This window comes from Dermacentor albipictus, chromosome 9 (genome assembly GCF_038994185.2).
Source record: "Dermacentor albipictus isolate Rhodes 1998 colony chromosome 9, USDA_Dalb.pri_finalv2, whole genome shotgun sequence".
NCBI classification, from domain to species: domain Eukaryota; kingdom Metazoa; phylum Arthropoda; class Arachnida; order Ixodida; family Ixodidae; genus Dermacentor; species Dermacentor albipictus.
Genome location: NC_091829.1, coordinates 57,684,996 through 57,712,599, shown reverse-complemented (window position 1 = coordinate 57,712,599; position 27,604 = coordinate 57,684,996). Strand labels below are relative to the sequence as shown.

Here is a 27,604-nt window from a genome sequence, read left to right as displayed (position 1 = left end):
ACTAATCGTTCGGACCCGTGTGCCTTCCACAAAGTTCTACACCATTCGCGTTACGCGATGAAATCAGATAACACAAGGTTCGGCGACAACAGACAGCCGGGTAGAAGCATCGATAACTTTCCAGAAACATCGGATACATTCAGGCGCGTACCTCGCCGTGCGATTACAGTTGTTAAGTAGTGAAACGTGGTCGCCCGATAAAGATAAGTACACGTGTCAATACCCCCCTCTTAAAAAGCATCGACCCGATGCTACATACAAGCGAAATAAAAACACCCGTAGCAAAGAAAACAACAACAAAAGAAAATAAGGAATTTCGTCAGCGTCCGTAAAACGGTTTAAGGCGCACCACGTGGACCACTTCAGATCGTGCGCGGCGCCGCTGTGAATGCGAAATGCCGTCTGGCACGACGTCATAGTCCAGAGCGCCAATACGTCGGATGACCTTGTAGGGTCCGAAATAGCGTCGGAGTAGTTTTTCACTGAGTCCTCGTCGGCGTATCGGTGTCCAAACCCAAACACGGTCGCCGGGCTGGTACTCAACAAAGCGTCGTCGGAGGTTGTAGTGTCGGCTGTCGGTCCTCTGTTGGTTCTTGATCCGTAGGCGGGCGAGCTGTCGGGCTTCTTCGGCGCGCTGGAGATAGCTAGCGACGTCAATATTCTCTTCGTCAGTGACGTGGGGCAGCATGGCGTCGAGCGTCGTCGTCGGGTTCCTGCCGTAAACCAGCTTAAACGGCGCGATCTGTGTTGTTTCTTGCACCGCCGTGTTATAAGCGAATGTTACGTACGGCAGGACGGCATCCCAGGTCTTGTGTTCGACGTCGACGTACATCGCTAGCATGTCGGCGAGGGTCTTATTCAGCCGCTCCGTAAGACCATTCGTCTGCGGGTGGTAAGCCGTTGTCCTCCTGTGCCTTGTCTGACTGTATTTCAGAATGGCTTGGGTGAGCTCCGCTCTAAATGCCGTTCCTCGGTCGGTGATGAGGATTTCTGGGGCGCCATGTCGCAGCAGGATGTTTTCGACAAAGAATTTCGCCACTTCGGCTGCGCTACCTTTCGGCAGTGCTTTTGTTTCAGTGAAGCGGGTGAGGTAGTCCGTCGCCACGACGATCCACTTATTTCCGGTTATTGGCGTCGGAAAGGGTCCCAGCAAGTCCATCCCGATCTGCTGGAATGGTCGGCAAGGAGGCTCGATTGGCTGTAGTAATCCGGCGGGCCTTGTCGGCGGTGTCTTGCGTCGCTGACAGTCTCGGCATGTTCTGACATAACGGGCGACCTCGGCGGTCAGGCGCGGCCAATAATACTTTTCTTGTATCCTCGATAGTGTCCGGGAAAATCCGAGGTGTCCAGCGGTCGGATCGTCATGTAGGGCATGCAATACTTCTGGACGAAGTCCTGACGGGACAACAAGAAGGTAATTGGCGCGGACTGGCGAGAAGTTCTTCTTCACGAGTAGACTGTCTTGAAGCGTGAAGGAAGATAATCCGCGCTTAAATGCCCTGGGGACAACGTCGGTGTGCCCTTCCAAATAATCGACGAGGCCTTTAAGTTCCGGGTCCGCTCGTTGTTGTTCGGCGAAGTCTTCCGCGCTTATTATTCCAAGGAAGGCGTCGTCATCCTCGTCATCTTGCGGCGGCGGGTCAATGGGGGCGCGGGATAGGCAATCGGCGTCCGAGTGTTTTCTTCCGGACTTGTATGTTACGGTGATGTCGTATTCTTGTAGTCTGAGGCTCCACCGTGCCAGCCGTCCTGAGGGATCCTTTAAATTCGCTAGCCAACACAAGGCGTGATGGTCGCTGACGACTTTGAATGGCCTGCCATATAAGTAAGGGCGAAATTTCGCTGTAGCCCAAACGATGGCGAGGCATTCCTTTTCGGTTGTAGAATAATTGCCTTCCGCTTTTGACAACGACCGGCTAGCGTAAGCAATCACGTGTTCCTGTCCATCTTTTCTCCGTACCAGGACGGCGCCCAGGCCTAGGCTACTGGCGTCAGTGTGGATTTCGGTATCGGCGTGATCGTCGAAGTGCGCAAGTACGGGCGGCGACTGCATGCGTCGTTTGAGTTCTTGAAATGCCTCGGCCTGCGGCGTTTCCCACTTGAACTCGACGTCGCATTTAGTTAGCTGCGTCAGCGGCTCAGCGATGCGTGAAAAGTTCTTGACAAATCGCCTGTAGTAGGCACACATGCCAAGAAATCTACGCACTGCCTTCTTGTCGATGGGCTGTGGGAACTTTGCTATGGCAGCTGTCTTCTGCGGGTCGGGGCGGACTCCAGATTTGCTGATGACGTGGCCTAAAAATAGAAGCTCCTCGTAAGCGTAGCGGCACTTTTCCGGCTTCAGAGTAAGTCCTGATGACCTGATGGCCTCTAGTACTGTTGCCAGCCGCCTAAGGTGAACGTCGAAATTTCCGGCGAAGACGACGACGTCATTCAAGTATACGAGACAGGTCTGCCACTTCAATCCTGCTAAAACCGTGTCCATCACGCGCTGGAACGTTGCAGGCGCCGAGCACAGTCCGAATGGCATAACCTTGAACTCGTAGAGGCCGTCTGGGGTGATGAAGGCGGTCTTTTCGCGATCTCTTTCGTCGACTTCTATTTGCCAATAGCCAGACTTTAGGTCCATGGACGAGAAGTATTTAGCGTTGCAGAGCCGATCCAATGCGTCGTCTATCCGTGGGAGGGGGTATACGTCCTTCTTCGTGATCTTGTTCAGACGACGATAATCGACGTAGAAACGTAGGGTTCCGTCCCTTTTCTTTACCAGAACAACAGGGGATGCCCACGGGCTTTTCGACGGCTGGATAATGTCGTCGCGCAGCATTTCGTCGAATTGTTCTCTTATAGCTTCACGTTCTCGCGCCGAAACTCGGTAAGGGCTCTGACGGAGTGGGCGAGCGCATTCCTCGGTGATTATTTGATGCTTGGCGACTGGTGTTTGTCGAATCCTCGATGACGTCGAAAAGCAGCCTTTGTATCGTCGGAGCAGACTTCTGAGCTGCTGTTGCTTAATCATAGGGAGATTTGGATTAATGTCGTAGTCTGGTTCGGGAACCATGGTCGTCGGGGTAGATGCAGCGGAATCCGAGAGGACAAACGCATTACTTGTTTCCAGAATTTCCTCGATGTACGCGATCGTCGTGCCCTTGTTGATGTTGGTTCACAGGTTCGCACAGGCACACAGGCTCACAGGCACAGGTTCACAGGTTCACAGGCACATGTTCGCCCTATTGGGCGAACCTGTGCCCACAAAACAGGCTACACTTACAGCACAACGAAAGCGGCGAACACAGCCGGCGATCGTCGAAAATCTAATCAGCGGGTCAAGCGCGTCGGCTTTTATAGAGCAGTCGTCGATTGTTCCAGACTAATCGTTCGGACCCGCGTGCCTTCCACAAAGTTCTACACCATTCGCGTTACGCGATGAAATCAGATAACACAAGGTTCGGCGACAACAGACAGCCGGGTAGAAGCATCGATAACTTTCCAGACACATCGGATACATTCAGGCGCGTCCCTCGCTGTGCGATTACAGTTGTTAAGTGGCGAAACGTGGTCGCCCGATAAAGATAAGTACACGTGTCAATATCTTTAAAGTGTGTGTGAGCGTGAATCATCGCACCTTTCGCCACAAAGACAAGAGGAATGCGGCCAGCTGTTCAACTCAGCTCAAACCACGACAGTCACCGCAGGCGTGTTGCTTAAAACTGTTCATCTCATTGCATCTGCGAGCTCTGACGTCGGAACAAGTACACAGCTGTTCTGAATGTCACTACAGCCCTCTAACCTGACATTTTTCTCATAGATGAAAACAGCTACCTAGTGTTCCCCATTCGCGGCCCGTGCCAACATCCCCCAATATTATCCCCATCTACACTTTCTTTGCACCTCTGTCAGTCCATGTCTTCTCTGCAGCTTAAAGTAGGAAAATTCAGATCCTTAGGCAGCGCTTATCTCATTATTGCAACACACGCTGAGCTCCAAGACCAGAGTTTGATGATTCTCCGGTGTTGGTATTCGATTGTCTTCATGACATTTGTATTATTGTAAGCAGTGGAGACAGGATGACCATTGCGGGTTATGTCGTTATGAGAACCACGTTTGAGAGCGCAATGGGGAACCTTGCGGTGAATTTTTAGAATATTTTTTCGACCTTAGGAGGAGTACCCGGCCTCGTTCAATGAACACATTGCGGATGGGAGTAAAGGAAGGCGTTGCATTCTCCTAAAAATAAATAACGTATCAAAAAAATGGGCTCAAATCCATTCTGTGAAGGTCGCTGGCCAGCGAAGCTGCGGTATCACCTGATCCAAAAGGCCAACGTGACGTAGCCTCGGTAATAGTCCTGCCGAGCCTGAGAAAAACGCCGTTGTGCATGTTGACATTGCTGTTGCTATTGTCGCTCTTCGTTTTCGCACCGCTCTTCTGGAGTCCTAACTATACGCGGCCTCCCCATAGCGCTATGACAACACAAATTAAACCATTTGCTAGGCGGGTTCCTTTATAGATATGAAAGTGTAGGGCCATCAATACCTGCTTCGTGTGCTACAGCTATAGCTTCCCAGCAAAGGCAGCTTATGTGAGCATAGTTTTTACCGGGAAGCACCTGCGGAGAACGCTATGCGCGAAGGCGAGCGTTCAGGTTCTTTCTTTTTCTTTCCTGTGCACGGCCGACGGCGCCGCTGCCGCGGATGCACGGAGGCGAGCGCCATCTCGTGGTGCTGCAGATAACTCAGCGCAACATGCGCAGCGCGCCTTCTGCTGTGACTGGTTGAGTTTTCTCTCGACGAATTCGAAGAAATGCCGGGATGCTAGTCATATGCAGCTTCGATATGAAACACTATCGAAATATGGCAGATTTAAAATATGGTTGATGAAACGATGTGAAGATATGTTTAAAATTAAATGCAAAATTATCGAGCAAGATGTGTGTCAGTAATTATGGGGCACCCTGTATACCGTAGAAACACTACAAATGAAAGAACTAGCCAGTGCAACTTGTTTCATTCGGTGAAGAGCATAAGGTTTGATTACGTCTACTGATACTCGCTTATTATTGCTGTAGAGTTCGTCAATGTTGCCCGCTATATCCTGATGGATTAGGAATCGTACTCGTTCTACTTCTTACCTGGAAGTCCTCTATAGAAGAGGACGCGGCTATTACCATTTCTTCAAACCTCACCAGTTCTTCTAACCTCACGAAGACCGATGAAATCCCCAAGAGTGTGTGATAGTTCCCCAGAGACCTCGTAAGTTAGCTCCACTCCAGAAAGTTCGGGTGTTAGATCCTGCCAGGGTTAGTTTCCATTGGCGGCCTGTCCGAGTCTAGAGATCCTTAGCACCTTTGGTTGCGTTACAGGTCTGACCACCGCCTTGGTGAGGTGCTCGACAGCGGGTGGGGACTGAGGGCCATTGGTTGATGAGTAATTTGGGAGGGAGTGGCGGAATACTGCACCAGGGAGGCCAATTCCTGCTCTGGTGTGGGAGCAAAAACAATACCCTAATGAAGTGTGCCTTGATCAACTTCGCCCTAATTAATGTCAAAGGAAGTGGATTTACTCTCACCAAAGGACAAGCATCGGACTCTCACCAAAGGCCGTGGGTTCGAGGGCCCTAATGAAGCCTATATTTATTAACTGTGTCTGAATTGTATTGGCCTTATCACCAAAAGTCGCGGGTTCGACTTCCACATAAGCTTCAGGGTTCGACTCCCACCGAAGGTCGTTGTTTGAGTGCCTGAACTAACTCTATCTTCATACACTTTGCCTTTGTTGTTCACTTGATAAGCGGCATCTGAGCCAGCTGTGGAAGAAAAAAACGACGAACGCGCGAGCAGTAGCACGAGCGCGTATCTGCGCTATGCGACCTCGCATGACTTTCTGCACCACACGCCGCGTTTTCAAGACCATCGGTGTATCAGCCTCTTAAGGCTTTCGCCTTAAGAAAAAACTTCCGATAAGACCTTTCGATACAAGTTTATCGTCATGCACTGACGCATGACATGACATGATAATGCCTTTGTGTATAAGCACCGCGTGGGAAACGTGTATGGATGGTATGAAAATCGGCCTAGATAAAAAATCTACATACTGTATGCCTAATTCAAAGTGTTGCGTGTATGCAGGATACCCTAAAACTAATGATTGGTTAGCCACAGTGATTTCAGCAACTCGTCAGTTTGGTGTCTCATGACCTCTATGAAGTTGTTGAGATTAGTAGTCTAGCGAGACGATTTATAAAATTTTTCAGCAGTGTCTCTACTTTGTACGTATGCACGTATTTTTCCGAACAAGGTAAGAAAGAAAAAAGCGAGCGTCGCCCAATGGTTAGTGCACCGGGTTCTGCTAGAGGAACGAGCAGGTTGCCAAGAACCTAACTAGCAACCACGTACAGGCTCGTCCACTCTTAGGGTGAACACGGCTCACCGTGGCCGCGCTCCGCGGGGCGCCAGTGCGTCCGGTGCGGCGGCGCATCGAAGCGAAGCGGCGCAGGCGCACACGGACCCAGGGGAGCTGCTTCGCGTCGTCTGCTACAGCGCTGGAGCGCGCCGCATCTTGCTTTGCTGTACACTTCGCTAGACCCAGGTGACTGAGTGCCCGAGGCGGCATTGCAGGAAGGCGCACTTCACTAACTTTAGCATTTTCCAGCTGGTTCCATCCACAGCTTGTGAACAGCCTGCTTAATCAATATACATAAACAGAAGCAATTTCTCACCACATAAGTCACTTAGCATGTTTTTCATATGTGATGAGGGTAAAAATAGTCATTTTAGAGCGCAGCTCTTTGGCGTCCGTTCCTGGGTTTCGCGTCGTCGTCGGCGTCGTCGTCGTCGGCGTCGGCCTCGTAACCAGCTCGCCTCCGCCGCCGCGCTCCGCCGCCGCGCATGCGCCGCTGCTCCGCCGCCGCGCATGCGCGCTGTCGGCTCTCCGGGCGAGGGAGGATGATGGAAGGGAGGAGGAGAGACTGTGGAGGAGGGCTGGCTACACAAATGGCTCTTTGGCGTCCGTTCCTGGGTTTCGCGTTGTCGTCGGCCTCATAACCAGCTCCGCCCCCCTTTCATCCCCCCAGCGCTAGCAGCGACCGACTGATACCGCTTTCGTGAGTCCGCTACCGCACTCACGAAAGACGTCGTGCACTTCCTGCAACTCGCATTAACCGTCCATCGATCCACACCGATGTTAGTAGTGGGGGACTTTAATGTTGACATAAAGAGAAACAGCAATTTCCTAACACTTATGCGGGAGAACATCCCGTTCCTCTCGCTCGTAACGAGTCCCACGGCTGTGACAACCTCGCGAGGCACTTGTATAGATCTCGTCTTTGAGAATCAAGCATTGGTGTACCAAGTCGAACATATATCAGTCTATTTCTCCGACCAGAAAGCTTCCTTCATGACTGTCAAGAACTGTTAATGGAGTCTTTGTTAAAGGAATACGTGTGAAAAATAAAAAAAAAAAAATTCTGTGATAGCGCATACATGTGTTGCTCGATTTCTTTGCCTCAATCTATCGAAAAGGTGAAACAGCTTATTTGCTGCGCTCAAATTTCGCATTAGGAAGTAACGTAATCGTCGGTAATTTTTTTCGCGCTCTTTATTAGGCTGGGGCCCTCTTATTTTACTTTCCCAGCACTTGGTGTAGTGCATACCGAGAAACCTATTAGGCGCGCTCTTGGTTGGAGTCATCATGGTATGAGCCTAGCGCACCGTTTCGCGCATGTCTTGATGCTAGCACGAATTTGCTTAATTTACTTAAGAAAACGACCGAAACCCGCTATAAATTTCGCAGAAAGTTAGAGAGCGATTGTTCAATCACGCATCATCATGTTTGCCTTGGATTTTACCATTAAGGAGGGCAATACTATTACTTCGACAACAACTAAGAAGTAATATGCGCTGCTTCGCACTCTCTTATTGACGCGTTAATGTCGCTGGTAGGAGAGCATGGAGTGCTTACGCGATGTAAAAAAGTGCTCTCCCCGGCATAGCAACTGATTTGGCGCCCATTTTACACCCCCTTTTCATCTTTCTACATCCTATAAAAAAACTAAATTCATTTTCGCTGTCACAGCTTGTGTAAAATCACCGAAGCGGTGCCGGTCCTCTGACGGCTACCTGATCCGAGATGTCGCATTCTCATTTTGAGGAATCGTCGGTCAATTATTTGATTACATTGATTAGGTGAAGTAAAACATATGGCGCCGACGTTTTTTTTGTTGTTGTTGTTGTTTTCTCTCCTTGGAATCAATGCACGCCGCTTGCGAATGCTGTTTCCGTCCGTTTCGTATAGGAAATTAAAGTGGAAAATCTATAATCTACATGTCTATTTTCTAGTTTAAATTACGTCTTGCCGGGTAATTAAGTCGTTATTCGCTTCTATTTCATTTCAGTACTTCCTCACAATGGGCCAAATGCATATTCTCACTAGCATATAATAATTTGCTAATTGTGCGGCATACGTCCCGAAGCGACACATGGAGTTACGCCATAGAGGTGGGCATCGGATAAATTTGGAGATTAGGAGGAATTTATTTCTTTTTTTTTGGGGGGGGGGGGGGGGAGGGTTGGGCTCGGCTGAGTGGGTAAAACTCAAATATGAATACGGCACAGGAACCCTTGCCGCGGACAAACGATGCTGTTGCCGTCGTGGGGAAGTGGCCGGTCCGTGTGTTGGACGAAGGCGGCCACGACATTTAAACGGACGGTCATGATGCCGGCATAGTGTCGTCTGCCCACAGCATGCCGGTGGTCGGCAAACGGACTCGCCGTTTGTAAACGCTAAGCGCGGCCCAAGCCTAATTTACCATGGGCGTCAGCCCGATCAACCGCTGAGCCCCCCCCCCCCCCTTTTTTTTGCGTAGGTCATGCTACCCCATCCTAGCTTAATATGATGATGCGGTGCAGCCAACGACTACTCAACTGGGTGAATGGCCACTCAGGAGTTACAGATTCTGGGATGACTCGCCAAATCGAAAGACACCAGAGGTGCTTCCATTAAACGCATTTCCGTCGACTTGCATGATGAATTGCATTTTGTTCGGTTGCTGGTTGCCATGGCACTTGGGTGATAAAAACGCTGTAAAAGTGCAGGATAATTTCATTTCCCCGGTGTGCTTTGGAAACTCGCCATGTCGCGGGTACTGAAAAAGAAAGACGACGCACTGTAGATCTGTGCCTACAAACTATGCTCAACGCGTTATATCGGAGATGACAAAAAGCCCACTGAAAACTGTAAATAGAATCGTCCAGGTTTAAAAGAAGGATGGAAGAATTGCGGATGCTCCCCGTAAACCCGGCAAAGAGCGACCATTATTGCAGCGGCTGCTGCAAACCCGACCTCCACCGTTCGAGAAATTAAGAACAGCTGCAGGCTGACTTACGTGCCTGACACGACTATCAAGCGTCGCTTCTAGGCCCCAGCCTAATTAAGAACGCGAAAAAGAAATGACTGTATTTTTACCCTCATCACTTATAAAAAACATGTTAAGTGATTTATGTGGTGAGAAGCTTGTTTCTGATTAGGTATATTGATTAAGCAGGCTGTTCACAAGCTGTAGACGGAACCCGCTGGAAAATGCTCCAGTTAGTGAAGTACGCCTTCCCGCAATGCCGCCTCGGTCACTCAGTCACCTGGGTCTAGTGAAGTGTACAGCAAAGCAAGATGCGGCGCGCTCCAGTGCTGTAGCAGACGACGCGAAGCACCTCCCCTGGGTCCGTATGCGCCAGCGCCGCTTCGCTTCGATGCGCCGCCGCCCCGGACGCACTGGCGCCCCCCGGAGCGCGGCCACGGTGAGCCGTGTTCACCCTAAGAGTGGACGAGCCTGTACCTGCCGCAAAGTGCCAAGAATTAGGCAAGGAATGGTACGCAGTATACAATCGCTCGAGCTAACTTGTTTGCTGCTTCACGCTTGTTATCGCTTTGCCGTGACCATGTTCGTGCGTGCGTGTTATTTTACGACGACAAGAAATCGGCGCACGCCACGTAATATAAAACAATCCCAAACGCGATGCGATGTGATGGGTGATGCTCTAGATGCAGCAAGGTTAACTTTCGTACTCAGCTCATTAAATAGCATTGTCGTCCCTGCGCGCCGGCGTTTTGTAACGCGATACATGTTATTATTTCGCAGGCTTTCTTTAAAGCGCGGAAAGAAGAGCCGCTCAATATAGAGCGCGTCGAAAGCAACTGAAACTGATATTCTCGAAGGCGATCAAACACCTAAACTATTGTCAAGTTTGCGTAAATGTAATAATAATAACGAAGGACACAAAAACGATGCAGTTATATCCATCGTCATCAAAAGCTTTCATTTCTTTTTAAGCTCGGTGCAGGATAGCGGAAACATACAGTATTTACCAGTGTTTTTCTAAATTACTGATTTATATCTTGCCACCTATGTTAAGTACTGCAACTCGGTGAGTTGAGGTACATTATCTAAAGCAGCAGTTGTTGCTTGAATCCCCAAGCAGCAGTTGTTGCTTGAATCCCCATATCCCCAGGCTCCTCGCTAAAATTACTGATTACCTTTAACTAATAAACTGTATGGTCGCACGTAGCAAATGTGAAATTTAACCCTAATGTACCGAAGCCCGTGAAATTCCTCCCTTCTTTGCTGACCGAAAGGTTTCGAATAAAACGTAATTTCTTCAGGAACAGCGCCTGCTGGTCCAGGAACACCTGAGGACACAACTGGATCCGCTCCAACGCCTACGGACACTACGAAACCATGTAAGAACTGGCATCGTAAACTTTAACCGCTTCTACGCAGTCCGGTGCTCCATTCGGCACCAATCAAGGGAGTCTTCGTACCAACACGTGCTCAAATGCTTTTACCATGGCGTAAGCGTTCGCGAGAAGACTCCCGTATAAATATATATTGCTACTGCACTACTATTTGATGCTATGCTCATGTTAGCCAAAAACAATGCAAACGTTGAAAGCGGCTACACAGCTATGAACTGAAAAAAAAAGCAAATTTACTAGGCAATTCAACATTCAGATGACGTAGATAGAAAATATCCTCCTTGGGGAGTTAGGGATGAAGATGGGGCGGTGTCACTGTGCACGGCACTGTATCGCGTTCGACCTCTCTTGGAAGAAGTAGAAGGATCGTACGTCTGCTTAAAATTTTCCACTACGAAATCTTCGGGATCTTCCAACATCATTAGATTGAGCATAACCCACGCTAAAAGCGAACATTTTTAAGCTGCACTACCTTAGAGATGGGGGGACCATTTTTAGACAGTGCATACCCACAGGAGCGGCCCACATAATTTGCACGGCACAACCTTCGGGATCGGCCCACTTATTCAGACTTCACTATGTCCAGTATACCGGTAAGCTATCGCACGAGACGAAAGATCTGTATAAGAAACGCCCAAATATGAAAGCCTCTAATGCAACAGCTAGAATAGAACTGGCAGAACTTTCCAGGTTATAGAACAAGTCTAAGATAGTTGACATAAGGAAGCCTAATATCGATAGAATTGAGCATGCCCTTAGGAACGGAGGAAGCCTAAAAGCAGTGAAGAAGAAACTAGGAATAGTCAAGAATCAGATGTCTGCGTTAAGAGACAATGCCGGCACTATCATTACTAATGTGTATAAGATAGTTCAAGTGGCTGAGGAGTTCTATAGAGATTTATACTGTACCAGCGGCACCCACGACGGTAATGGAAGATGGAATGGTGTCGAGGAATTTGACATCCCACAAGTATCGCCGGAAGAAGTAAAAAAAGCCCTGGGAGCTTAGGTAACAGCATACTTGTTGATGGATGGTGGGCAGATTGTTCTAGAATAACTGGCCACCCTGTATACGCAATGCCTCGTGACCTCGAGCGTACCGAAATCTTGGAAGAACGCCAACATAATCTATAAGAAAGGGTTCCGTAAAGGCTACTCAACATTAAACCATATACACGCTATAACACGGCTGATTCTTAGGCTAAAGGCCTTGTCACTATGCGTGAACACACTATCAATCAGGTGATAGACAAATGTGCGGAATATAACCAACCCATATATATAACTTTCATTGATTACGAGAAAGCGTTTGATTCAGTCGAAACCTCAGCAGTCATGGAGGCATTACGGAATCAGGGTGTAGACGAGCCGTATGTAAATAATCTGAAAGATATCTACAGCGGCTCCACAGCCACAGTAGTCCTCCATGAAGAAAGCAACAAAATCCCAATAATGAACGGCATCGATACGATATCTCCAACGCTATTCACAGCGTGTTTACAGGAAGTATTCAGAGACCTGGATTGGGAAGAATCGGGGATAAGAGGTAATAGAGAATACCTTAATAATTTACGATTCGCTGATGATATTGCATTGCTTAGTAACTCAGGGGACCTATTGCAGTACATGCTCACTGACCTGGAGAGGAAAAGCAGTAGCTTGGGTCTAAAAATGAATCTGCAGAAAACTAATGTTTAACAGTCTCGGAAGAGAAGAGCAGTTTATGATAGGTAGCGAGGTATTGGAAGGGGCAAGGGAATACATCTACTTAGGGCAGGTAGTGACCGTGGATCCGGATCATGAGACTGAAATATTCAGAAGAATAAGAATCAGCTGGGGTCCGTTTGGCCGGCATTCCATGCACAGCAGGTTGCCATTCTCCCTCAAGAGAAAAGTGTGTAAAAGCTGTGCCTTACCAGTACTCACCTGAGGGGCAGTGATCTTCTACGTATTACTCGTAACATATTACTGGTACGCAAGCAGTTAGCATAGAGCCTTGCAATAGCGTTCTGTAGTTAGCTAACTTACTTACACTTACTTGCAGTAGCCTGCGGAAGAACGATAATTGTAATCAGGATTAGCGGAAAGCAATAAATGTGCAGGTATAACGTACACGCGTAAATCTATCTGAAGTGAAGCTTATTTAAACATCCACCTAAATTTTGTGTACAACTAAGTACGGTGGGAGCACCTGCGTTTATTTTCACTCTGCGTAACGTGTAACGGTATGTAAAGTTAACGTCTATGCACTCCACAAATGAGAAAATAATGTCAGGCTATGTGTGCGTTAATGAGCTACATAGTTCGCCACGGACGAATATACACAGTTGAGACTTCGTCGCAGTCACGTCAAGGCAACCAAAGTGATGGTCGTAATTTGTCGAGTGGAGCATGGTGGCGCAAGTTGTGTTAACACAGATTTATGATATATACGCAAATATGTTTAGGACTTCTCTACATCCGCGTTAGAGAACACGTGATCTGCTGCTTTTCAATTTCGTGGCACAATATAGATCGCCCCTCTTTCAATAAAATTGGTCGCACGTGGGGGCAGACAATTCCTCATGCGCGTCAGGGCTTCCACGCAAAAGCCTCATTAACCTTTCGACCTATAGGTACAAACTTGAAGTGCACAATTCTATCGCACTAAAAAAAAGAAAAGAACACTTCAGGGATACTCTAAGTATGCGTAAGCATCGTGCAACTTCCTCATATCTATGGCGCCCGGTGCATTATCGATGTTAGGAAACTTGATGCGACCAGTACAAAGATTATCAACCCATAGCAGTCGTTATCAACCTTATTGGACTAGCTCCTACGCTTAGCCACCTTTATCGGTTACCTTTTCAGACTCCATCCGATCTTTATGAAACCTCATTTGTCCTTATCAGCGGTATCAGACATACTAGACATGATCAAACCTTTCTCAACTCTTAACGGTCCTTATCCACTTGATCGAGCCTGATTCAACCCTTATCAACCATAATCAGGATTAACTGATAATTCCTATTGCCTTGCTAAAATTATCACAATTGATCCTACCATTTTAAGCCCTTATCCTTCTTTAGAACGTTATCCATCCGCGTCGAACCATTATCAATGTAATGAGACCCCTTTAACCCCTCACCACTCTTTAAAGCCCTTATCAAGTCATTGACTGCTGTCTGTGTTGCGCGACGTGAAGCCCATGAGCCCTCAGAGATTCGTGGCATTTCGGTTCGTGAAGGAACGCCCCAGCGGGAGGCGCATCCTGCGACCACGGAAACGCAACGGGTACGCGATGGTTTGGCATTAAATTTTCACGAAACTGGAATTTTTTCTGATGTGTTCAACACACCAAGTCAGTTCTGCATGTGGTTGTAGCGACGGCTTTTATTCCACGAAATTATATCTTTCAACAAAGCCTTGGTAGAAACTAGTCTTTTATACATTATTTTCTTTATAACAATTCGTCTTATGTGACGAACAAGTTCCCTCGGTGGGTAGACATCAAAATGTTTACGCATATAAAACGCGCTCAAGACCGAGAAATTAGAGTTTAAATGCGTAAGCATTTCTGTGCTTACTCGGCAAAATAACCGCCCGCCCGTCCATCCGTTTATCCGTCATGTAAGGCGAACGCTTTCACGATAGAACTCGCCGCAGCTAAGGACTCTACCTTCGTGCTGTGTGTCGCTTCAACGCGACCGACGCGCCGAGAACACACCGCTCACGGAGCTCTCAGTACAGGCCGCCCTCTGCCCGTTTCGCAGATCGCTTTCAAGATACGCGCCCGTGCGTCTCTCTTCAACGCCAAGCAAGCGCTGAGAACACGGCGCGCCAAGCTATCAGCATTCAGCACTCTCTGTCGGCATCGCACATCGCTTTCAAGATACGACCTGCGCCACCGTGCCCGACGTAGCCGCGGCTGGAGCACGGTTGATGACGGTTCATATTGGTTCGACGCGGATAGATAAGGCGCTAAAGGGGGGCGACGACTTATAAGGATTGGAACGTCATCAGCGCACCTGGCGCCACCACCCGCAGTGCTTTGCTTGCGTCATCAGATCACGTTGCGCCACCTTGAGCAACACTTAGTGTCACCGCACCACTGTCGCATTTACCGTCATGGCGCCAAAACGACTTCCGCCGCTTACTGAAGAATAACGGACACGCAAAATTGCAGGGTATTGGTGTCAATACAGATTACGACAGAAATAACTCAACGACGCTGCAGAGAGCGGGGCAACTACAGCAACACGCATCAAGAGTGAACATTGCTTCTACTCGCCTCTTCTACACGTCGCCTTGTGCAAATCTTCATTAGCTCGGTGTTGAAACCGCGCTTCTCCGTTTCAGAATTCTTTCGCGGTCGTTCTCGCAATAATTTCGAAGCACACCACGTTGCGACCACGAAACATCATGTCTTTAATATATTGGAAATGCTTACGCATCGTTTAGCTAACTCCCAGAAGAAATGCTGAGCGGATCTTTTTCTTTGTTCTTCCACAATATTTCGTTTATTTTTTCAGCCTTGGCTATTTTTTTTTCCAGTTCTTGCTCTGCGGATTCGATTCGATGTCACATTCGTAAATCCAAGTTTAGTTGCCGACGACGACCGTTTGCGAGAATTTATCCCTGCCGTCTGATGTTTTCAAATTAACACAACATTATTTTCGTCGCGCATTTCGCTCAAGTGTTAGCTGTTTCGGAAAAAACCTCTGTCACTTCCAGTCGCAATCCGACGAACGGACGACTTCGCAAAACCAAGTGTTTCTGCTATCCTCCTAACACTCGCTGGGCGGCCCACAGTCAGTTCGTCCTTCTCAATTTGAAGACAGACTCCAAAGGTGCTGCTCCAAAGGCGCACGCATAAGTTTCGACCTTGCCACACACCAGCGCAGATCATACTAGACACAAACCGGGTCACTTGCAGTGCAGAGCTTTAAGACTGAAAGGTGCTGTCGATTATCACTGTTTCTGCAATAAAATTTATTACTTTTACGTACTCTGGGCGGCAGAGGGGGGGGGGGGGTCGTATAATGTAAGGGCTGACATATAATTAATAGTTTATACACAAATAACCGTGAATCATGTTTAGTGTTGCACAAATACTGGCAACAAAAAGGTTTGCTTATTCATAATATGTACAAAGTAGTTCCTACTTGCTTTACACTTTTCAATATGCTCCACGAAACGCTATAGAGCTTAGGATGTGACGGCAATATTCCTGAACATCTAAGGGAAACCGCGAAACGAGGAAGCACATTTCATTCGAAGCAACAATCTGCATTGAGAGGTTCACGCGGTGTCCCAGCATTTAAACTTTTTTTAACTAGATCTACATCGACCGAGAAATTCGGATGAAGCCGCTTAGGCACTTCTCTTTCCCGCCCGAACCCCTTCTTCTTCACGCCCTGTTTGCAGTCTCTGTAGACGAGCTCGTCTGCACGGTGGGCGGAAAGGCCATCTTCCCCGAAATGATCCCGCCTGACGGGCTGTGCGACTACATCTACTACACCAACGTCGCAGTGGTTCACGGGTACATGCGCGGCATCGAAACCGAAGAAAGCTGGGCAATGTTCAAGCTGGTAATGAAGAACCTCACAAAGACTTCCGGTGGAATCGGGTTCGATATTCGGTTAGTGACCTTTAGTTATCTCATTATGCCAAAGAAAGCAGTGCAGCTGATAAGAACTGCTGAATTTTGTGAATTGGAAACCGGGGAACACCTGGCGCCGAGAAATATCCAAATTGAGGCGTGCTGTGCGCATCGGTAGTTTAGTGGCTGTAGCCTGCCTTCAGGTTTAGAGGAAACTTTTATCACTTTATCACATATTGATAAGGCTTCTCTTTCTAGCCACTACAGAAGCTACCAGAAAATTCCAATCGCCTTCAAAGAAAAAATTGCTGAAGGGAAGAAAAACTCCACGCAAAAGCATTAAAAAGTAAAATAGGCAGTCTCGTAAGAAAGAGCAGGAGGTGAAATGACGACGACATGGTGGTGGCTTCGAATTCACCACATGCGCTTCTTCACCGGGCGCCCGACCGGACATCGTCTTGGTCCAGCGACCATCGCCATGGTCGCTGGACCAAGCCTTGGACTCTTAGGCCATGGTCTTGCGACCACAGCAAAAACGTCGGACCAAATCTTAGCCGTGGATTCTATACTCTGCAAATTGAAAGACACGACGACCAAGTTGTATACCTGTATTTACTCCAGTATGTTCACCAACTGTTCACAACGCTGAACAAGGAAATGCAGGCAGATAGAGCGAGAATACACATGCCGAGTGACCGCATTTCTACTGTTTTTAAAAAATTGTTGAAGCATATCGCAACCCCGATACCTCCGTGACACGCTGCTCAATTGATTGCGTTACAAATGCCGAACTAACTTCGTCCCACTCGAGGAAGTCTACTTTGGTGGCATGGTAACGTCAGAGTTATATAAACCACTTTACGCAGACCCTACAGCTGTGCACAACTTCCGCCTGAAATATTTGGAATTTTACATTGAAGGCAAAGTCAAATGATCAAAAGATTTCCGCTAGTCAATTTACAGATGACGCGGCTACAGGCAAACGATCCCCGCTCTGTGGTAGATACGTGTTGCGTCGACTGCTCCTCTTGTTTCTTCGTTCCCCTGATTGTTTACGCCAGAGAACATGAACAAGCTCGACAGCTAATTGAGGCATCCTCGAAAACACTGACCCAGGTTTGGCTGCAGATGTGAGTGTGGAACATTTTCGGAAGTCCGTGCCACAAACCACTCAAGGTGACGTGCGCCTATGTTTCCAACACTCAGTGACTTCTTGAGAAAACTCTTCGGGCCCCCTCACTGCAGCGCTACTGTGCACAGAGTTTCCTTTCAAATGAACCTTGTCAAGGCAAAGACAAACAACAAACTGGAAGCAGATACCTTGCAGGCGACCCATGATGTCAAGCAAAATTTGTTAGGAGCGCACTGTTACGATTTTTCTATGCACCAGCGGCACATGCATCTCATGCGAAAAGACATGTACGACTTGGGAAGAACGATCTATAGACCATTGAAACATTTATCTTTTTTGCAACACCTTACGCGAAAAACGGGTGGGAACGGTCGTATGCCTCCATCCGGGCCGTAGAGCCTTCGTTAATTTTAGCATTTATTGCAGTTTTCCTTGATGTATGCATGTGTTTTAACATATGAATAATCTTGCTCCTACGTTTGACAATGTCGAGGCTGTGCACAAATAAATTACCGTTGCCAGCAGTGCAACTTTCACTTGTCTCATCATTTTAGCTTAAGCACAGTGACTTGAATAAATCCTTTAGAATGAATACATAAATATGTATTAAAAGTAACATCTAAAATATATTTGCACAGCACGAAAGCAGCTGATCTTACAGAGAACACACTAAACAGCCGGATTTTCTCTATATCTTGAGAAATGTATGCAATTTTTTTCTATCCGAATTAGGTGGAAATTTGCTTTCGAGGTTGGCAACATTGAATGCGAGCCATTCGGCAAGACAGCAGAAGCAGCACCCAGCAAACAGACACAGCGAAGAAATTTCGGAGGGGCTCGCAAAAAAGGCTGCGCCTACCGAACCTACTCAGGCGTCTAAAGTGGACATAATTATTGTTACATTCCGCCGTGGAAACCATCGCTATGTTCTAGGATTTCTGCGAAATGCTCCACGAAAAGTGTATAACATTCCACTACGTTCATTCGTTCTCAGATACTCAGCCCCGGAGAGTATGAACGGAACGACCGAAGAGAACCTGCAATCACATTCGATGAACAACATCAAGAACTACGGCGTGTTGAACGTGTTGCACACATCAACGAAAGTAAAGGGTCTATACGACAAGGCGAAAGCGCTTCTTGCCGTAAGTACATCGTTACTCCTGGTGTGCGTGTCACATCGCATTCTAAAGTTTTTTGACAGTGCGGTTGCTCTGTTCCCTAAAATAAGCGTTTTGGCATGCGTTGGTCGGATGAGAATTTTAGTTTACCAGCCATACCGCTTTATCAAGTCCGCCTCACGGACAGAATAAAAGACACGTGCAGTGGATGGCCACATAATACCTGTACGTGTGAATGTTCCCGCAGGAACATCACCCTTTGGACTACTTGGTACAACTAAAGCTCCGCTCTTACGCACCCTCGTTTGTAACGCGGCACCCGGTTTCAACACACAAATTTAAAGAAAAAACTATATTCCACGATTGTAAGACGTTTCTGAACTTTCGTACTTCGAGAAATCGTAAATTTTAGCCCTTTGCTGTTTCACTGACCAGTTTTCCACGGTATGAGCGCCAGTAAGTGCGATTTCGTGTCACGTGGACAAACAAAAGACTACTGTGCGCTATCTCCACTGGACCAGTATCACTAGCTGTCGCGTTATCACGTCACAATGGTCGCTTGAGATGGGGAGTGCTTCGCTCGCCCGAGGCGTCAGCTGCTCATGTCAGACCACGGTACCAGTGCATGTGACTGGTATCACTGCCCCTGAAAGGTGCGATGGCGAGCGGCTACGGGCAAGGCTCGATGCGACGCTCCCTTGGGTGTTGTCGCCGCTGTCACCGGCGGCACGATTCCGCCGCGACCGAGGGCCCGCTCTCTTCGTTTGTGGAACGAAACCGTGAGAAGGAAAGCACAGTGCGGCGCAAGACGGGCTGTTCGCCGACGATGGCTACGCTGTGGCGCCAGAGTACCGTGCTTCGTCAGTACGGAAACAATGCGTGCTACTCACAGCGTTTTCTTGTTATTATAAACCGCGTACCCATATAATCTTAATACAAAGTATTGACAACAAGAAATGGAAACCCGTACAGAGCTTCGCTCAAGCTTCGCAATAGGGCGTATCGTAATTGTCGGTGTCTTTTTGTTGTGTTTTTTGTTAACAGTGTGCGTAACAAAGACGAGCGAGAGAAGTCAGGGATCGGGAACGAAGCACGACATAGGTTACGCAAACAGACAACCAAGAAAATGAACGGCACGTAGTCTAGCTGCCGGAATAAAGCAGGAGTGAATATACGCAAAGGCAGAAAACAGCAATCCCGATATGCACTTCCCATGCGATATGAGGATGCGACTTAAACAGGTGGTAAATGCGTTCTGCGCTCCTTCAGGATACTTTTAGAAATGAAATTTTAAGCCACCACCACCACACACACACACACACAAACAAAAGAGTGTTTATATTTGCGCGATATCAGGTTCGGGCACACTAAAAGCTGTGAATTTGTTCATATACCTTAGGCTGTCGTTGAGAACTTCAAGATATTTCCAAATCTGTCCGTATCATCAAGGGTTCGTTTTAAAACATGATCTTTAACGAGGTCTAACTTTACTACTTATGGCATATCCAAATATTCGCAAACCACAACACAAACAATACAGCAACCCAAAAACCCAAAGGCGAGTGTAGAGTATTCGAATGTAGAGGTTTCACTATTTATAGTAACTGTTTTTTGTAGACATCGTGCAAGGCTGCGTGCTGTCAGGAAATCTGACATTTCAACTACCTTCCCGAAGAAAGCTAAGTGTCCTCGTGTAGTTAAAAAAAGAACAGAAGATCACCACTCTGCACGAAAGCGAAGTATTGATGACTATATAGATGGATTAGGCAACAATGCAAAGAATAGATTGGTATTTCAACAACATATACTGGAGCAAACACTTCGCCTAATATTTAAATTAACAAATATGGTTTCACGCCGGCACAGGCGAACTCACTCGATGACCGGGAACGCACGCTGTATCGACACTGGCGGGATGAGCGCAAACAGAAAGAAGCAAACGCTTCCGCTGCCTCTCGCTTCAGCGCATCTCCAAAACGTGAGATTGCGCGACCAGCAGCACTAGGCGCATGGGTTCACAACGCAAATGCAGCCATCAGCCATCTCGGCTCGCTTGACCTTTGCACCCGCCACAGATAAAGCTTACGTGCAGCATACGCGCACAACTACACGTGCATGCATGCACAGCCGCGGCCGGGCTAGAAAAGATGCGTGTCCACCTGCCCTACTCCCCGCCCCTAAACACGCTCGAACATGGCACCTCGTGATCAAATGCCACTGATTTCTTTATGTGAACCAAAAACGCAAACAGAAGAAATAAACACACCTAAAAACGAAACTATCATTACAAATTGTATATTTGTATTACCATTTTCGCTGTTTACATTTGCCATTGACCCACGCAATCAATTCGTCTGTTTTTTCCAACTTTATTTTGATTTTCCAGCATTTGAAGGCTCTACAAGGGTCAACAAACGTCAACCCGAAAACGTTACTTGCTCTCGGCATATTCAATTATCGCGGCGATAACGCGATGGGCGTACTCAGCGATATGTTCTACGATGCTGTCAAGTAAGTATGGAATATCTGAACATATCATTTTCCATTGTGTATTACAGCAAAGCTTTTAATGAAACTAGAAGCACTTACAAACTTTATATCCATGTTTTTTTATAATGTTCTCAGAAAAAAATCAAGTCGCTCACGAAATTTATACTGTGACAAAATGTGAAAAAGCTGAAGGGCAGTGCACAGGAAAATTTTCAGTTAATTAGAGGGTAAATAAAAATTGCTAAGCCTTCATTTTCGGCGCCTCTAGAGGCGTTATATGACACGCTTACTGAGTTTCCCCGCTTCTTCGGGAGAACCAGAAATGTTAGAAATTTTATATTAGCAGGAAATGAGGACCACTCTCTTCCTAATGGCTATCGAAAGCTTGAAATGCCTATGCGAATAATGCGCTCTAAAATAATCAGTCCAGCCCCAAATTATTACGCCGTATTAAAAAAATTTACCTTTTCGCGTTCTTCTCAGTGAATTACGCTAGGCACCTCATTCTATTTCGTTGAAGCAGCAAATATGTTGTGATCAACGAACAATAAATTATGCAGTGTAAGTGTAAGTTAATAACAAATGTTTGCAGAAGATGCAAGTTTTCCAGGGCGTCACACTGCGGCTATCCGCAATGCTTCTCGCAGCCATAAAATGACTTTGAAAGGCATAACTTCTGATTCAAAGAATATAAATGGAATGTTACGAGCCATGTGTGGCGAAACCATCACAACCTTGGCCTAAATAACAGCGTTGCCAATAATTTGTAAACCACCGCCTTTCCCCAATGTCATGCCTCAAACATGGTTCGTAGTTTCTCTTTGCGCCATGCTAGCTGATTTAAACAAGGACCCTTGTTTTTATTAGCCAAATTAGCGCCATAGGTTGTTCCGTTCGCAGTTGTGCGCGTCATGGTGCTTAACCAAAACAGTGGCACAGATGACAAAATTTATACCTAAAACGTCTCTCCTACCTCGTGAGCCACTTCACATTGGATTTCCGCTGCAAATTTCAATATTATGTGCTTGGTGTTTTAGTAATAAGAGAGGGAGAACAGACGGCTCAATGTTTGCTCTATGCGTCCCTATGGCGTCGTGTAGTATCGCGCTGAGTACGAGCTGCAGCTACATGCAAGCAAGTGACAAAGCGGTCGGGCGTTCTCGCTCATACTGAGCACGATATTTGCTAGTTGTCTCGGTTCGCTGTACTTTCAGAATATTTTACGTTAGACATCATTTTCATGTGGCTGGATGGATGCTTTGGCGATGCAGTGAAGAAAAAATACATGATGCTGCCATGTTTGATTTTCCTGTTGACATACCTCGCACATAGTCTGCATTTTCTAAACCCGACAAAGCGGACCGAAGAAACAAAAAATCTTAATGAGTTCTCAAACTAAGCTTTTTGTGTATTTAAAGATAAAAAAATTGGAGGACGCTTAAGCTTCGCCTTCAAGAGTGGAACGCGACAGCGTTCCCGTCGACCCGCCAAGGGGTGTAAGACAGTGGGCTACGGCGCAGCGACTACGCGTCCCGCATCGGACGCGGTGAGCGTCGAGCAGCGCCGCGTTCGGCGCGGCAACGAAACGTGCGCCTGAGCAAGCGACGCACGCCTGAGCCTTAGAAACAGCTCGTTTCTAGGCAACACCACATTCACTAGAGACGCTTTTGTACCGCTTTGAAGCATCGAAATCGTGGCTGAGTACAATAAAGAAAAAAAACTCGTGGCTGAGTGGTAGAGTCTCCGTCTCACACTCCGGAGACCCTGGTTCGATTCCCACCCAGCCCATGTTGCAAGTTGTTTTTTATTCATGAACTGCCTGCTGGGATTTATCGCTCACGGCCAACGCCGACGACGCCGACGCCGACGCCACCGGCTTTTCTGCGACACGAGCTCCTTAACGCTGTCGCGTTAAAAATCTGAGGTTTCACCTGCCAAAATCACGATTTCATTATAAGGTGCGCCGTAGTGGGGAACTCCAGAATAATTTCGACCACCTGGGCTTCTTTAACGGGCACACAAATCCAAGTACACGGGTGTTTTCGTATTTCATCCCATATCGAAACGGGGCCGCAGTGACCGGGATTTGATCCCACGATCTCGTGCTTGGCAGCTCAACGAGGATTTGAAGATGGAAGGAATCTCGTCCAATTAAATTTTCGACGAGCCAGATTAGCGACTAGAGGTGTAAGCTGCACCCTATAGGTAATGTGTAGGCAAACTTCAATCTGTATGGGTGAGTTGTGCTTTCTGCATTAAATGTAGAAAATGCAGTAAATGCCTGCGCAAATGTTATCTCCCTGCCCTGCCATATAACTGAAAACACCACGGAGTCAAACTTAAATACCATGAAAAAAACAATATGGAAGATACGTGTATACGCTCAAATGCATGAGCAAAAAATGTGGCGTTTATAAAATATTCACTAGGGAGATTTAGAATTGTGTTTCTCGCGTTAAGTACGTTAAACACGAACATATGTGCGAGTCATTACGGCGCGCGCCCTTTCAAGACATTTATATTGCCGTACGGGAAAGCAGACGCACGGAAGACGTTCTAAAACAGCAAGCCGTAAGGTACCTGCTGCCAAACGTATCCAAGCGAAGACGCTCCATTAGCAACCACTAGGTTGCTGCGTCGCGGTGCACGCGTCTCTTTAGTATTTCGGGCGCAGCAAACGCAAGACGATCTCAGAAATGGGATACGTTATGCACCCATAACTAACGTTTCAGGTTAGTTTAAAGAAAGCGAAAGCTGATTTCAATAGTTATTTACGATCAACGGGAGTCAGAGCACAGCCATCACGAGAGAATTCCCTCTGAAGCGGGAGCCATGGGTGCCGCCATGTTCGACAACGCTACTTCATAGCGTCCGTCGAAATTCAGCTTTGGTGGAGCATTTCCAAAGCGAGTGTCACACGTCCGTTATCAGCTGTGTTTCGGTTTCCCGAGGAATCCCTGGGCCACAGCAAGTTCATACTTAACAGCAATGGGCAGCATTTCAAGCCTCTTGTATAACGCAGTTTTAACGCCTCTTCCCGAATTAGCCGCGTTACAAATCATTATTATGCCCTTTCGTCGGAACCTCAGTGCGCTGTACAAGGTTTACCTGGTGACTTCAGTGAACTAATTGAGGCGGCTTGTTCATGTTTGGTGAATGTAAGAGCTGGATCATAGGTAACGTTTAGGCAGAGGTGATCGCAGGTGCTTTTCTCACGTTATGTCCATTAAATTATGCTTGCGAGCATTCCGGATATTTAAGGGCATGCTAAAAACCGTTTAATTTTACCCTATTTCTCTGCCAGGACTCTAAATCCTACCGATATCAAATTTATCCAAAATGGCGCGAAAGCTACGTCACACCTGTGAGCAAAGGTACTTGCACGTTGATGAAGTATAGCCTTTCGGAACAATTTCTTGGCCAAGTACGCGATGGCGTTGCATATGGCCCGTCTACGCTCATTTCCCAGCGTCGAGGAGGGAGAACTGCGTGCCCCAACATTTGTATTAGTCGACAACAATGTGTAAGGTATGGGTTACGTTTAGGCAAAATTTAAGCGTTTTCGTTAATTAGGAGCTGCGCATTTATTTGCATAATCATGCACTTCAACGCATGCATGACTGAATTTCCTGAGCGCCAAAAAAATTCGCGAGAAGTTTTATGGGAACTATAGTGATATACAGAAAACCTTTTATAATTCCGCAGTATAGTAATCACTCAAGAGAAGTTCTCACAATTGCTCGAAGGAAACAGCTTCGATCGAAATTGTGCTGCGATTCTGCGAGGTCGTACAAGTCACCTGCCATACTTTGGAGCATTAAAAAACGACTAAATTATTATTCATCTTTGTAGTTGTTTGAGAATGTCAGTTTTGTATAATAAAATTTAGAAAAAGGGGGAACGACTATACAGAGGGTTGCAGTGAGGCCGATCTCATACTTGCAGTATAAGGTGACCTCTACATGTGCTTGACCAATCTGACAGCCCTGTTAGCCGCTCTGACATTTTGACACTGACCCGTGCAATAACGGGCGAGGCTGTATACATTTTATAGGATACGCCCTAAATTCTGTCAGAAGATTTACGCCAAGCATTTAGCTAGCCTGAGAATAAAAGAAATATCAGGAAATGCTTCGCGGAAAATTCACCCGACATATAATCAATGCAATGCAAAACATTTTATTGAAACTATCCACTCTGAGCCTTTATCCTAGTTTTTATCCTAGCCTTTAAGTTTACTGGGTACGCTTCCATCACGGCCCCCAAGGCATCCCCAGAAGAATTTTGTTCAACGATCCCGTCAGGGATGCTTTCAGGGCCGGCACGCTAATCTGATGCCTCGCTTTCAAGAATAGCGAACACCCAGAAGTCCACTGGATTTAGTTAAGTGCAGTCCTCCGGCCACTCTTCAGCTGGAATGAAGTCGGTCGCGAGAGCGCGACATCGGCTATATGGTGCAGATTCGTTCGTGGATTGTTTTGCCGGGGCGCCATCCTACTTGGAACTCCAAGACTATTCCCAGAAGTGGCAAAGAGATTGGGGCAGCAAAGGAAGCTCCAGAACATCTTTAACGTACACGCGCGAGTGTCGATGTTTGCGCATTTTGTCACAAAACGAGGAGGAATGTAGGATAAGGGTGGTTACCCAAGCTCCAACCGTGACCGACATCGCACGGGAGTTTCGAAAATCTCCACGAATGGCTCCATCAGCAAGCCCTGACGAGTTTTGTGATGGGCCACTAACGTGAAAATACTATCATCGGTGAAGACAATTGCCCACTGCTTCCCTTTATCTACCCGCACCATGTGCAGAAGGCATTTTCCTCATCATTTGGTCTGCACTTCCGTCAGGTCACATCTGCCCTGGAACTGGTAGTGGAACAGGTTGAGATCCTGTGCCTGACGAAGCAGTTCCTGCCTAATGAAGCCACTGGAGCCCTTGCGAGACTCCAGCTTAGTGCGGGACGCCTCCTGAACATTGTTCGTACAATATATATATATATATATATATATATATATATATATATATATATATATATATATATATGGAAGTGTGTGTTTATGTGTGTGTGCGTGTGCGTGTATGTGTGTTTGTAACAAACCTTGCATGCCTGTGTTGGCTGAACAAGGGGCATCGTGCATCACTCGCTGCAGCAACCACGTTGCGGACACGGTCATCGTGTACTCCTCTGTGGGCTGGATCGAGAGAGAGAGCGAGTGCTACAGCCACCCGCCATCTGTATTTGAAAGAAGCGACCTGACAGGGGCGGCTCACTCAAATGCCGACCGGGCACCTGATATCGTGAGTAAACCTGCGTAGTTCAGAAAGGGGGGGGGGGGGGGCAGCAACGCTCTTGCATTACAACTTCGGCACATGGCGCTGCACTACGGATATCCCTTAAGACGCGCACTTCACTAAAATAACAATAAAATAAGAAACTAAGGCTTAGAACTGCTACATTTGCGTAAACCAAATGCGAGAGGGTCGTGTCAAAAAACATGAGGTTACTTAAGCACTTCTTACGAGTTGTGAATGCGAAAGCATTATTGTCGAATTGAATGCCGCTGAGCTGTCCTTGGGGTAATAAACATCTCGCAGGCAAGCGACCGCATTGAAACGCTTGGCACGTTTTAATTTGGCCTTGCCGAGGCGCAGTTAGAATGCAGGCGTGCACTAGCGCTGCCAAGGAACGCACTGATAACACAAGCTTGCAAGTAATCGGGCGTCGCGGCGATGTCCTCTCCCCTCACACAACACCTGGTGTGCTACTGCGGCAGCAAGTGTCCGCTTTCCCACGCTCCGCTCCATCGAGGCGCGTTCGTGCCATGGCGTCTCAGCTAATGGAAACTCCATCGAGTCGTGCTCGTCACGTGACGTGGCAGCCAACGGGATTTCAGCTGGAGTTTCGCTGCTACAGACGCCGGCTTAATGAGGCACTTGATGCGAACCAGCCGTTTGCAACAGCTCAATTTCACGCCCCTTAACAGATGGACGACGTTTCACTGCACTGTCCTTGTACTTGCTGTGTCCCAATACCGATTTCGATGCCGGCGCGAAAGAGCCCTGTTGTCGTAGTGGACCCGCTCAAATCGCATCGCTTGCTGATCCGACGCGTATGAGTTTCCAAGCGCGTAACAAATGGGTCGGGTTCGGTGAACCTACACCGTGCAGTTGGCGGGCTCAGCCTGACTCGACGCTATGGCTACGCAACCCGATCGGGTTTACATGAGATTGAACGCCCGATTCCAGCCTGATCAGCAGACTCGATCCGCTTCTGACGGGTTCATATCGTTACGCGAACCACGAGTCAGTAAGACGAGCAACGCCATGTGTATACTGCATTGCTGCGATGGGGCGACATATATTATGAAAGTATGAGTCCTTAAGCCAGAACGAAACGCGAGAACTATACAAAAGAGAGAAAAAAGAACTCTATGATGACTGCTATGTTATTGTTATTGTATCCTATGTTATGCTATTATTGTTATTGTTATTGATTTGCAGCGGTGGCGTAGAGGTAGAACAACCGTCTCGC

General features: G+C 47.4%; 1 protein-coding gene and 1 long non-coding RNA gene across 2 annotated transcripts in view; one reads left to right on the top strand and one right to left on the bottom strand.

Annotated features, from left to right (window-relative positions):
• LOC135907206 (uncharacterized) overlaps positions 1-27,604 on the top strand; it is a 63,228-nt gene that overhangs the window by 17,527 nt on the left and 18,097 nt on the right. Inside the window, exons 9-13 of the mRNA XM_070525909.1 lie at positions 10,653-10,730; positions 16,152-16,365; positions 18,453-18,603; positions 20,966-21,090; positions 26,223-26,370. Coding sequence (XP_070382010.1) covers positions 10,653-10,730; positions 16,152-16,365; positions 18,453-18,603; positions 20,966-21,090; positions 26,223-26,370 — 716 coding nt within the window. The remainder of the gene's footprint in view (positions 1-10,652; positions 10,731-16,151; positions 16,366-18,452; positions 18,604-20,965; positions 21,091-26,222; positions 26,371-27,604) is intronic.
• Positions 1-27,604, bottom strand: part of LOC139049968 (uncharacterized) — a 37,892-nt gene that overhangs the window by 4,280 nt on the left and 6,008 nt on the right. The gene's annotated exons all lie outside the window — the stretch shown is intronic.